The sequence below is a fragment of the Perissodus microlepis genome, chromosome 18 (assembly GCF_051167445.1).
Source record: "Perissodus microlepis isolate ML-2025 ecotype Zambia chromosome 18, ASM5116744v1, whole genome shotgun sequence".
Taxonomy (NCBI): Eukaryota; Metazoa; Chordata; class Actinopteri; order Cichliformes; family Cichlidae; genus Perissodus; species Perissodus microlepis.
This window is the reverse complement of record NC_140478.1, coordinates 21,435,347-21,448,285: the sequence shown is the minus strand read 5'-3', so window position 1 is coordinate 21,448,285 and position 12,939 is coordinate 21,435,347. Positions and strand designations below refer to the sequence as shown.

At 40.2% G+C, this 12,939-nt stretch overlaps 1 protein-coding gene across 2 annotated transcripts; it reads left to right on the top strand.

The window, feature by feature from the left end:
* Positions 1 to 271: 271 nt before the first annotated feature.
* Positions 272 to 12,230, top strand: rgs20 (regulator of G protein signaling 20). 2 transcript variants are annotated; one of them, XM_084911515.1, is made up of 5 exons: positions 272 to 632; positions 7,178 to 7,344; positions 8,732 to 8,806; positions 8,903 to 9,137; positions 9,868 to 12,230. In XM_084911515.1, exons 1-5 carry the CDS (start codon positions 444 to 446, stop codon positions 10,054 to 10,056), a joined length of 855 nt encoding a protein of 284 aa, XP_084767641.1. In that variant the 5' UTR covers positions 272 to 443; the 3' UTR covers positions 10,057 to 12,230. The 2 variants fall into 2 exon arrangements, with proteins under 2 accessions (XP_084767641.1, XP_084767642.1); XM_084911516.1 differs by lacking the exon at positions 272 to 632 and adding an exon at positions 5,415 to 5,535.
* Positions 12,231 to 12,939: the final 709 nt, after the last annotated feature.

Sequence of the window (12,939 nt, the reverse complement as noted above, 5' to 3'; positions counted from 1 at the left end):
TATCAATAGCGTTAGACTTATTCTTGCTAAATGTTTCTTCTACAAGGTCCATTTAACAATTTCCATTGGAATAGAATTCAACATTTACAATCACAAATGATTCCAGGTCTACCATTAGTCCCTTCACTGTCCATCTAACTCAGACACTAAGACCTCCAGGCTTAATCTGGCCTAAGCTGGTGAGACGCACTAAAGCACAGAGGAATCAGGATTGCATCCACTGGGGACATTGTCCTAATCCCCTTCTGCCCTCTCCCTTGTAAACACTGTTCTCTTCGTCAGGGTCGCTCATGCTTTTCCCCACCTCTCGCTCTCTCTGTTGCGATGTGCTACAGAACGGATGTCGGGACAACATAGAGATGAAAGGAGTGAAAAGTGTGGATTTCTTATGATCTCAAAGAGACTTGAGCCTCACGTGGTGAGTGAGGCCTCATGGTCGGAGCATGCCATATGCTAGAGCGGTGAGGCAGTGGGAGATCAGGCCCACGTCTACACTGCGGGGGATCAAACGCACTAGGGCCCTGATGTGGCAGCGGATACGGGGACTGGTCCGGGCCTGCCGGCATGGTGCGGGGTACCCAGTCAACTATAATGACCCAGACCGAGAGGAACAGGAGATGGTGTGCCTTGAGGTATGGATGTGTAGTTTTTGTTTGTTTTTTTCTATTGCTTTTTTAAATGATTATTTATTGTTATATATAGCACTAATACTAATTCTACTACTACCATTTTATTTGGAGCTAATTTTCATGGAACTCATGCAGTCTCTATCTAATTAAGTAAACCTAAAACTCTATAACGATTTAATACATTTTCCTCTGAATATATTTTACAGAATTTTCAACATGCTTAGCAGTATGGTTCTTATGTAATACAGCGCCAATAATCAACACAAGATATCTAAAAATGAACAGAATACTACTGTTGACTATTGTAATCCTCAGCAAATGAGACATCCTTCATGCTATCTTTTGTTGTTACGGCAACCAGATTGCTCTTGTAGCATCATCAGCTTTTTTTGCTTCATGCCAAACTTCTATTCAGGGATGCACTTCCTGTTTGAACGGGGCTTAAGAAGATTAAAAGATAGCGTGCCTTGAAATAGTGTGATACAAGTCATTAGAAATCTAAAAACCAAATCACATGGTCAGTCACACAAAAATGTCTGACAACCTGCATTAACATCTCAGTGCGATATTTAATAAGTAATGACCGAATCAGTGTTGTGGATACACTCACAGGCTTACAATGTGATTTTGCTTGGAGTTTGGCAACAGAATCATTCTCGGTAAAGGGATAAACAAAGATTTCCGATGGCTTTCTGTAGTAAGGAGAGTCGTGTTGCTATTCACAGTGGGGAAGGGATTGTAAGAGACATGTGAGGACAAGGGAGCTGTTTCCATAATGAGAGAGGAGTCAGTGGAGAACTTGTGGATGTTAACATCAATCTTAGAAAGCCATAAAAACCCTTCTCATGGTAGACAATGATAAAGCACTGGGTTACACATTTTCTATTAACATATACTGATGAGAGCAAGTAAGGAGTTATCTTGCCTTAGCAGATGCAGATAACTAACTTAAAAATCGGGGCTTTGTCAGTCTGTCACCGAGATGCAGCAAACGTCTCAATCTGATTTCAAACCGTGGACACTGACGCACAGGCTGAAACCTTCAGATCGCCAGGACACCCTGACGTATCTTCACGTCAGAATAACTCTGAGTCTACTAAGTCTATGCTCAGTCTGTCACAGTGAAGATCATTCATGTGCAGCTTTTGATATCAGGCTATTAAAATGATCGACTATGGAGTTTATTTGATTTGTTTTGGATAATGAACTTCACCTTTGGCACATGGATACTTATTTTCTACCAAAAAACGGCTTGGCCCGTTGTTATCTTAGCAACACTTTATCATATTCAGACAGCTTTTTTCAAAACCAACTGTGAAAGAAATTTCATTCATTTACAAGTGATTGTTTAATTATGCTCCAATTGCAAAGAGACAAGGTTCAGACAGAATTACAAAAATTATAATTGCCAATCTGGAAAAGGCCAGAGCTCTTAACCTTCACTTCAAAAAGGTCAGACTGGACCTCTTTCCATTTTGCGACTGCTGGCGGACTCAAGCAGAGAATGATGCTTTCTGTGTTCACTAACTTTCTTGAGTCAAACTGAGCTACTGGTACACAGCACCGATCACTCTGCGTCCTTAGACACTTCAATTCAAAGAGCGAGAAAGAAAAGGGCCTTCCATTCCCCCTCCAGGTTCGGCAGAGATACAACAGACAGTGTGCATGGAGCAAAGCAACAGAATTGATTCGCAATACATGAAAGAATAACAACCTGAGCGAATGTTCCAGCAGCGTTCACATTAATGCAAATGAACAAAGATGTGAAATCAAATTAAAATGGAGAAGCCAAGACTGCGCTTACTTTCTGGCATTGGGAATAGACATACATATTCTATACAGCAATGCTTAAACAAGTTCCCTCCCAGTTTATTATTTTTATCTATGTTACAGTTATTTACAGTTACTTATTATTATGTTGTCCCATGGTGAACTCCCCTCTATGAGGATGCACACCATCCCCATATTAGTGAAAAATAAGTTCTTTAACCAAAATTCAAAACATCCATGTAGACGAGAATGCATTTTAAAATGCTTTTCAGTGCTTTTCTGCAGTTGGCTTTTTCATAACAGGCGTGAAAAACTTTTGTAATCGTGTTCATGTGCTTCTGTTTGTGAATTTTATACTTGCTTTTGACATGTTTGATATGTTGTATGGTTATAGGTTTTTCTGTCAGTCATCCACTTCAGGCTCATGTTTATTCATAGATTCCTTTGCATTTTATTTCATTGTGTGTAAATGCCACCTGCCAAGAACTGCAGATGAAAATAACCACATGGCTAAATCTGGCATAACTGCATGATGGGCATAAGTGCAAAAGTACATCGTACCTTTGAAATAAACTTAAACATTAGCATATGAGAAATGAAACGTCTATGACTCGATTCAGCTCCAGAGATCAGCATAGGCTCTGAATGGACTGTAAAACTCAAAATTACACACTAAATTTTCATGACATTTAAGAAAGCGGAGCCAGTATTACAGGATGTTGCTGTGCACAAAGCTACAAAATTATTTGTCCTGCAAAGTATTAAAATTGTTTAAATTATCCTGAAACAAATCTATTTGCCTCTAAATAATTGTGCTGAACTGGATCCCTCTGTGAAGTGACCCATCGCCCCCAAGTTACGTAGATAAAGTGATGTTAAATTTAAAAGCAAAAGAAGTGATGAATCTGTGACTCAGTTACAATAATTAGCAAAACTGATTAGGCATGGTTAAACTGAGTCTCACACTTAGAGTGCAAACAGCAATTTGATCAACACACTTCAGGGGAACAGAACAATTCATTACAAAACAACAACAAAAAAACAAAAATGGCAAGTTAGATTCAAAGAGAGATAAAATTATATTTGATTGATTGATTTGATTGAACTGCTTCTCACAGATACCATGCATGATCTCTTGAAGTGTTTACGTTGGTAACCATAGACCGTCTCCAGAACCTACCTGCATATTTAGCTCCAGTAATCAAATCTAAAGTTCATTCTGTCTCCCTTTAACCCACACAATGACTTGAATCCCTATAATCACCCACTGAAAGATTCTATTCATCTCGTCACACGGCTCTGTCGTCCTATTCTCCTTTGTGACCTTGTGTGTTCAGGCAAACTCCCACTTCTGCTCGGCCTTGTACCATCTGAGGAAGTGTGTGTGCGTTAAAGCATACACCCACATAAGCATCATTTATTGCTTGTGTGTATGTGCATGTGTCAATCTCACAGGGCTATCTGTGGGTCTAACATGAACACAAGGGGAGGTGTTAAATGAAGTGCTGTGGAGAAAGTCACATGATAACATCTCGGGGGTAATAAAGACGTGTCAGTGCTCTAAGTGCACCCCGGTTGAGCTCAGTCACAAAGTAAATAATGTGAGCAGGAAACAAATCCACTCTTTGCCCCCTTTTTTGATAAAGTAACAGAACAGATGAATGCCTGTTTCCCAAGTGGAGCCACTGGCAGTGTCATAGAACAGTACTGGGTTTTTGCAGAAAGTGTAAGAACAGTTCTCCATGGAGTCTCCACACTCACATTTTGTACCACTTCTTATACCAGTGTGGAATTGGTGAGATTATTTTTTAGGGCACCAGGAGGCATCTTGACTGGCAACATGGCCCCAAAAGACACCACACAAAAGCTCTGGTGTAAATTAAGAGGAATAAACTGGGTGTGTTACACTTTAGTTCTGCAGAAAAGACAGGTATTGTGGGCAGAGTGCCACCTGGTGATAGTAAAAAAGCAATACATGGCCTATAGTCAAAGCAAAAGTGTCATTAATAGCATATAATGGATCACACTGAAGATGTATGAAAATATATTGTACTGCATAATTATACACTGTAATGCCTGTGCACATGTGTAAAATGATCAGGGAAAACCAAGTGAGAGCTCATAACACTCCAAAAAGCTTTCCATGTTGAAATCCATGGGCACACTTTAAGTCAGCAGGATATGGTGTCTTCCTATGTTGTAGATGCACGGAGCACATCGTGTTAGTGCCGTAGCTCAGTCAACCTCCAGGTGGCAGTGTTGTCTTTTAGAATAACACGGGTCGCAGGCCTGTGCTGTGGATTAAAACACGTAAGTCTGATAGATAATACTCTGTAAAGGAAAGGAAATTAAGGGTGAGGATAGAGGAGGAAATAGAAGCCTATCCAAAAGAGACAATTCATATTGAAAGGATTTAGAGGTAGAAGTATTGCAACAGTATTCAAATATATAGTTTCGTCATCCCTCCCCTGTTTCTGGTTAAGCCTTTAAAGCGTTTAAACAAATATATTCTCCTGTGAGCGGATAAAACATACCGTATGCATCTGAATTTGTGCATGGCGTATCCATGCGTTGAAATATGAGCTCCGGGGTTTCTCTCACGACGTAATGTCACACTAAACTTCACAAATGATTTAACATTAGTTGGCAAAGTCATGCCATCCTCCTGCAGGGTTTAGCTGAACGCAGTGGTGCACTTCATTAGCCGCTGAAGGTTTCAGCACCACAGACAGCGACTTCAAGCAAAGCCTCACTGGCGCAGTCACCCCGACTAAAAAGTGTTTTTTTTTCCCCTGGTATTCTTGTTAAATATGTTGAGATTTTTTAATAGCAGTAGCGTTAAGTTTTAGGATGTTTTATTAATTTATTATTTATATACCTGGTGCGAGTTTCTAATAAAATTGCCTCACGCAGTTATTCCTATAATGGTCTCTTACTGGAGTCTTTCAGTACCTGCTCAGCAAACCTGTGCCATACTGTAGGGTTTTATGCTCTTCGTCGGTCTACTACGAGCTTGAGAGAGGGCGCATGCGTACTGACTTGAAGCAGCCGGTTGGGGGGGAAAAAGCCTTATGTGCCATCGGATGTAATCAAGGCAAAGAATTACCTCTTCTCGCTGTGCATACATGGTGAAATTGTAAGTACTGGTAGAAAAAGCGATGTATCGTTGCACTGACATGTTGTGAGCGGAGCGTTTGAGGCCGTTTCATGGGTATTTTTTTCTTTTTTCTTTAATGGCATGTAACTATCTAGCTGTACAGCGGGCTTTTAACGGGTCTAGGCAGTGTCTTTTCGGTGGTTGTCCAGGGCGATGAAGCTCTACGGTTCTTCGTGGTGGCACTTTCCATTGATATGATTCGCGACTTGCTAATGCAAAGGTTTCTGCTGTGAAATCGCCCAGGGGCCATTAAACCTCAGTGTCGTCCACGTTTATGCCGCTGTGAAGGAGAACAGCGGTTTATTTGGCGTTATCATGATTTATTCTCTGAATTGATACGACCCCCCACCTCCTCCTCCCCCCATTTCATCGTCTATGGCTGTTGAGTCGAAGCATAGCCTACTGCAATAGTGTCAGCTTTGAAGTACCCGAACACCTAACGCGTAAAATATGCCATTCGGCAAGGCGCACGAAATCTGCAGCTGAAGCCAGCTCCGAATCTGAGTGAGAACACGGATCCATTTTAGAAATGACCTAACGGTATTGTATTCTCTGAAGGATGTGATAGAGCGATGCTGCGGTTATAGATTTGCAAGCTGCGCCTTCAGCCCTCCCCGCCACCCGTGGACCAAATCTCTAGACATTTTTTTAAGCATCATTTCTTGTGTCAGGTAGTGGCCGGATGATGCCGACAGCTTTGTTACATAAATGATCTGACAGGATTTGGCAGTGCCTGACCTGATGATGACACATTTGTTAAAATCAGACAAGAAGTCATTCTCTGAGCATAGCCTGTCTGTAGTCTATAGGCCTACACACCAAGGGGATTCTGATGAATACACTACAGACCTATAGTCACAGTAATTACTCATGTACATGATAAATGTAGCCCAGAGGTTCATGACAATCTGAGCTTGTCAACTACAAATCCCTCCTCACTCCCCCTGAAAAAAGGCAAATATTTTCAATATTTGCAAGTGTATTTAATTTATTGCTCCACTTGGATTCAGTGAGCATTGTAAATCTTTTAATGTGGTGCTTTTACAACAAGGCGTTCACAAATTTTACATGTTGGATTACAGATATCGAACCTATGGTCTAAAATCCATTCTCTGTTTTTTTGGAGTGTGTGAGGGAGCACACAGCCAGTTTGAGATTAGAAAGACTGAAATGTTCTTGGCGGGTGCGTATTTGGCAGCAGGCAAAACAAAATCAGCAAAGTGTTACTCCATACTTGTTTCCTCAAAACAGCATTCCTTTGCAGCGAGACCTCTGGGGATGCTGGCACATGCTTCGACCAGAAAGCATCAGCAGCCCATCTAAGAAACAGATTGGTGTCAACCTGTGAGGCAAATCTAAATAAATTTGATGAATCTGTCCTGGTGAAAGTACCAGGGGAAAAAATAGACTCGTGATCAGGATTTCACACTATCATCAGCTCTACTGTCAGAACACCCAGTGATGCCCTTACTACCCTTGTTACCCTGGGACTGATTTGTATCACATGAATGCATTGCAGGCCAAGAGATTTTTCCTACAAGACAAAATCTCTGTTGAATACTATTTCTGACATGAACAGTCTGAACTCAGCGCCTCCCTCTCCCCTCCCCTCTGTCTATAGCCCATGGGATCAGAGCGGATGGAGATGCGAAAGAGGCAGATGTCGGTGCAGCAGGAGTCGGCAGCGGGGGGAACTGCACCGGCCCAGCAGGACCAGCCGGGCCAGGCTAACCCACGGGGCTCGAATGCATGCTGCTTCTGCTGGTGTTGCTGCTGTAGCTGTTCCTGGTAGGTGTTTCCCCAACTGAGAAATCACCAATTGTGGCACAAACATGGCCGACATTATTGCACACAAGGCAGGACACTCTCAGCTACCATGTCTCAACCGCAGGATTCAGCTTGTGCTTCATGGGCTTGACATTTTTTTCTTTTTTTTTGCAAATCTGTATCTAGCAGCACCGTGACAACAACGAACTAAAGATCATGCAGGGAGTGCATCTGCTGGGACCATTTCACAGTTTTAATAAGCCCATTAATTGTCTTGATTTCTGTAGTGTTACTGGAAATTTAGAGTTGGAGTAAAAATCAAAGTAGTTGGCAAATATATATTTGACTCTGTAATTTTCTGTAATTGAGTACAGTACATAGAGCATATTTAAATGATACTGGCATATGGCTAAAGTTGCAAGAAACTTTTAAACTTACAACTGGACCTCAAATATTTTGGGGGGGAAACAAACTTTTTTTTGTGAGGCTGTTTAACCTTTTTCTGATAGGACAGTGGCCTCAGGGTGGATTCAAACCCAGGTCTTCTGGATTAGTCTTACAGCATACGTGTCTCCTGCTTAACCCACTGAGATAAATCTGCACCCCTAGTTGGAAACACCATTAAGTGAACTATTTTCATTATATAAGAGACAGTTTGCAAAAGCACCGCCATGCTGGCTTTGATTTAAAACCCAGGAGTGGACAGCCCACGAGAGGCGTTTGTCCAGTCAGTTTCCGTTTGGTGTTTGTGCCGTTGTAGGAGGCTAGGAGGGAGCTCATCAGTCAATCATTTATCATGACACTATTTAGTTGCTGCCCATGAAGCGTCCAGTACTTGGAAAGCAGTTGCAATGCTTCATGTCCAAAGATATCAGTGCAGCCACGTAACATCGAGCACACTCAAACGATTTAAAAAACGGTGGTTAAATGTGTACATACAGAGAGCATACATACATACATACATACAGCAAATTACAAAGTAGGTTTTCAAGCAAAAATGACAATTATTGGTCTCAGCTTCTTCTCCTTATACTTAACTTTACATGTTTGTGATCACGGCTGTTGGTTAAGTAAATCAAGCTACATGAATACACACTTTGGCCTAGAAGACACATTATGACGTGTCATACACAGTAGAAATAATCATTACTTGATTTCATACACACATTCACTCTGCGTGGACTTGTGCATGACTTTAAAGGCCGAATATGTTGTACTACATTTAACTTGCACTTCATATAAATTATTGATGTATTTGTTTGATTAATAAATATACTAATAAAGAGCTTCTTTGTAAGCACACCTGCTAATAAAATGGAGGAAAGCTAAATGTATTCATAGTAACTGTAATAGTATAAAATTCTTATTTCGCACACCAAGTATGTTTATATGTCTGTGTTACCATTAGGAATGAAGATCGAGATGATAGGAACCGAAAGGCATCTTATGACGTCAAGGAAGGGACCACAGACTGTGAAGACTGGTCAGCTTATATCGCTGTACAAAAATGTGTTTTGATTTTTTTTGTAGTTAAATGCATCCTCTTGGCTAAAGGCACTCTCTCGCTTATTCTGCACAGTCCTAAGCCCACGTTGGAGGAGGTGCGCTCATGGGGGCAGTCGTTTGACAAGCTGATGTGCTGTCCAGCGGGGAGAAACTCTTTTCGACAGTTTCTTCGCACTGAGTTCAGCGAGGAGAACATGCTTTTCTGGCTAGCCTGTGAGGAGTTCAGGAAAGAGACCAATAAGAGTATGATAGAGGAGAAGGCTCGGGTCATCTACGAAGACTACATCTCCATTCTATCGCCTAAAGAGGTCAGAGAGCTTTGATTTAAGCGTTTTACAAAATTTAGCGACCTGTTCGAACAAATACTGAAAGTATGTGTGAGTGTGAGGACGCATCTAGAACATCTAGAAACAGCAGCACACTCCTTACATATTGAGCTTTAAACATCTAGTGATATAAACTGTTAGCGTTAGGCAAAGGTTAGCCATTTCCCCTTGACTCCAGTCTTTGTGCAAAGCTAAGTTAACCAGTTCAAAGACTGTATATAAAAGATGGATGCAGCCTTTGGCTCTGAGTGGCTAAGAATGCAAAAATGACCCTGTTTCTTTCTTCCTGTTTGGACACTTTCTTAATGCACTTCCACTCTTAATCACTAGTTTAGATTCTTTTGTTATACAGCATGGTGTTCATTTTGTAACTTATTGCTCCCTTGGGGAAAATATCAATACAGAGAATACAGAACAACAAGCCACTACTGTATGATTGTAAAGGTTTCTTGGTTTTACTGGTGTGATCCATGCCTTGAATAAGCCTGCTAGATGGTGACAGCTGCTAGATGATGTCAGCCAAAATGCTCCACTGGAGGCTTCAGTGAGTGACTGCACAGAGCCCTGGTCCATCTTTTCTTTACAGTCTATTAGCTTTCAGGTCGTCATCAAATTTTCAGTCGTGAAGCAAACAGTGACATTTCTCAAGTTTTTGTCACACAAAAAGAGCACACGCTGTTCTTCCCTAACGGGCTATTCTCTCGACTCCCAGGTGAGCCTCGACTCCCGTGTGCGCGAGACGATTAACAGGAACATGCTGGAGCCCACATCGCACACCTTTGACGATGCCCAGCTGCAGATCTACACACTAATGCAAAGAGACTCGTATCCCCGCTACATGAACTCCCCAGCCTACAAAAACCTGCTCAACACCCTGTCAGAGCAGTCCCCTGAATCTTAGGGTGGTGATGACCTGTGATATTTTAACTCTCTTTACCCCTCTCCCAGTCCTTACCCCCCTTTTTTAAAATTTTTTCTTTGTATGTTCAGTGTAGGATTACATGAATCAGGCCTCGGGCCTGTCCCCTCCCAGGGATCTCAGCGCTATTGTGATCTGCACCTGACTGAAGACACTCAGGTCTTAAAATCTCCCGAGGGCTTGACATCACAAGTACTGCTACAGATCAACAAAGCAAAACACTCCAAAGGAATATGAATACATTTTAATTCTTTTGTTTTTCTTTTTCTTTCTTTTGATAGAAATAATCTATTTTATTTGTGTTCAGAGTTTTTTATGGTCTGTTGTTTTTTGTATGATCGTTTGGGGGGAAAATGATTCCTACTGTAGACTATATATTTATGAGTTTGTAAATAGTAAAAATGGAATTGTGGGTATTTTATGTGGAAACGCCTGGTTCTATTTCCTGCGTACAAAAATCAAAGCTCAAGTCAAAGGGTACACGTTAGCTCTACTTGCAGGCAGCTTTGTGGGGTACTGTACTGATTTTACCTTGGTTTCACCCCGTTTGGTCCCCTAACCTCACACTTCAGTACCTGTGACAGCGACTTGGCAACTCCAGTTCATGTAGAACCTGTGCGTGATTGAGAAATACTGTAAGCGTGGTGATCAGTGAAGTAACAGAAAGTGACAACAGCTCTTGTCACGGCGTGCAATTCGTTTCCTTAAGAAACTCAAATCAATGATGGAAGGGTGTTTTAACTTTTGTTACTTGAGCTTAACCACAAAAGATTGCCTGTCTAAGATGTTTATTTGAATTCAAGTGTTACTCACTGCACACCTCATAGGTTTATTATAGTTTTACAAGTGTGACATAAGTAATTCTATTTACCAGATGAAGTATTTTTTATTTATTGATGTATACAAACAATACAGAAAAACAAGTACAAATCATATTTAAAGTCCTATGATGGACCAAACTCTACTAAGCTGTCAAAAAAACTTTAAATAATGTTATTTTTAAAGAGTATATGGCTGTGTTTTATAGGTCTGTAATTTCAAAATAACGTTCCAGAAGGTTTCCTTGAAGGTACTCTAATTTGAGACTAAATATAAGGAAAATTATTCTATCATTTAAACCCAAATAAATATGAATTCCTATTGTTGTAAGACCTAAACAGCTGGAATGGAATCTGTTTTCACGCTGAGAGTAAGAAGATTTATGATGCTCTTAAGTTTTAAATCTAAAGCTTTTCATTCTCAATTTCCGCATAAGTATTTGCTCGTATTTATTTGACTTTCTTCTCAGGCTAACTAGACTTTATTCAAAGTCATTTCTAGGGAACCTTCTGGAATATACTTTGAAATTACCAAAAAAATCACTATTTAAGATTACATAGCTCGTCTATGATATATAATTTGACATGATTATCAGTGACAGTAGGTTTCCGGCCAGGTTAGCAGCAACACCAAAGCTACCATGTAAACTGTGCTCATACGTTTTATCGAGAGTGTTTCACTGAGTAAAATTGGAGTTGCCAAGTGTTTAATACTTTTATGTACTCTAATAGTTTTAGTTGAATTACTTTGTTGCCTCACAAACGTGTCACTCAAAGACAAGATCCTCACATGGGGAAGTGCCTTGACATTCAGTTTTACGACATCTTTCTCATGGGCAGCGGTTACGTTCAAACGCTTGCCGTAAGCGTGGTTACTGGAGCGTGAAGTCAGTTTACTGGAAATTGTCCCTTTCATTGGCCAAAATATTAAGTGTTTTGTCTTGATTTCTTAGTCGTGACTACATCAGTTCACTTTGGTAGGGCAGAGGCTGACGACAGCACGTGTCAAACAAAGATTGGCGGACAGGCCGGTTGATCTGAACTTCTTACCAACCTGCGTGCAATCTGAGTTGATGGGTTCACTGCGCGGATCAACCTCAAAACACAACCTAAGCCAGTGGTTTGGAGTGATGCCTATAAATGTTTCTTTCTTTGCTGTTTACTATATGAAATGTGTTATTTTGCGCTGAGTTTACTGAAGAATACATTTTTAAAAAAATACGAATAATGTGAATGTTTACAGTAAATGGTTGATTTTATTTTTTTTTCTGCTACTCTTCGAGAAAATAATGACTTGTGGGCATTTTGATTAAGATAAAATAAAGCACAATAATTTTACTGACTCTGGAATGATTTAATCAGCAAACTGCATGGCACCAATATCAGTAAAATGTGTCAGGAAATGACTTTAATAATGTCCTAACAGCAAATTCAACCAACTCAGTTAGTTCACTGATAGGAATGGAAGAATTCTTTCAGTACATCTGCCCCTGTGTAAGTTTGAGCAGTTTAAATTCATGATTCTGTTGGAAGACATTTCTTTTAAAAAATAACACAGATCAGGTGAAATCCTAATTAAGAACATTTAAAATCAAAAGTAATCAATTCTGTGAACTCCTTGAAATAAACTGTAACGTTCACATGAGCACATGTCAATTAGAATTAAACAAAAAGTTTAACTTAAGTGCGCAGAGGATTGTAGCAATATGCAGTTACTCGTGTACCACACTATTTTGAATTGCTTTATAAACTTTGAAAAGTTCATACTCTTTCACAGTACTGTGCAAAAGTCTTGAGCTGCATCTTCAGACTGTATAATTTTTTTTTTTCCTGAAGGTCTTTTAAAGTTTATCTTTGAGAATTAGCTGCTTTTTACTATCTTTTTAGTTTTTGTTTTGTTTGTTTGTCAAGCCACTTAACCCTGATCTGTGAAACATAAAAGCAAGAGATGAACCAGTGTTGTGTTGTTGTGTCTACACATAACAGACAACCTAGCATAGAACCAATTTTAAATTCTATATTTAGGTACAAAGGTAACATAGTTTGA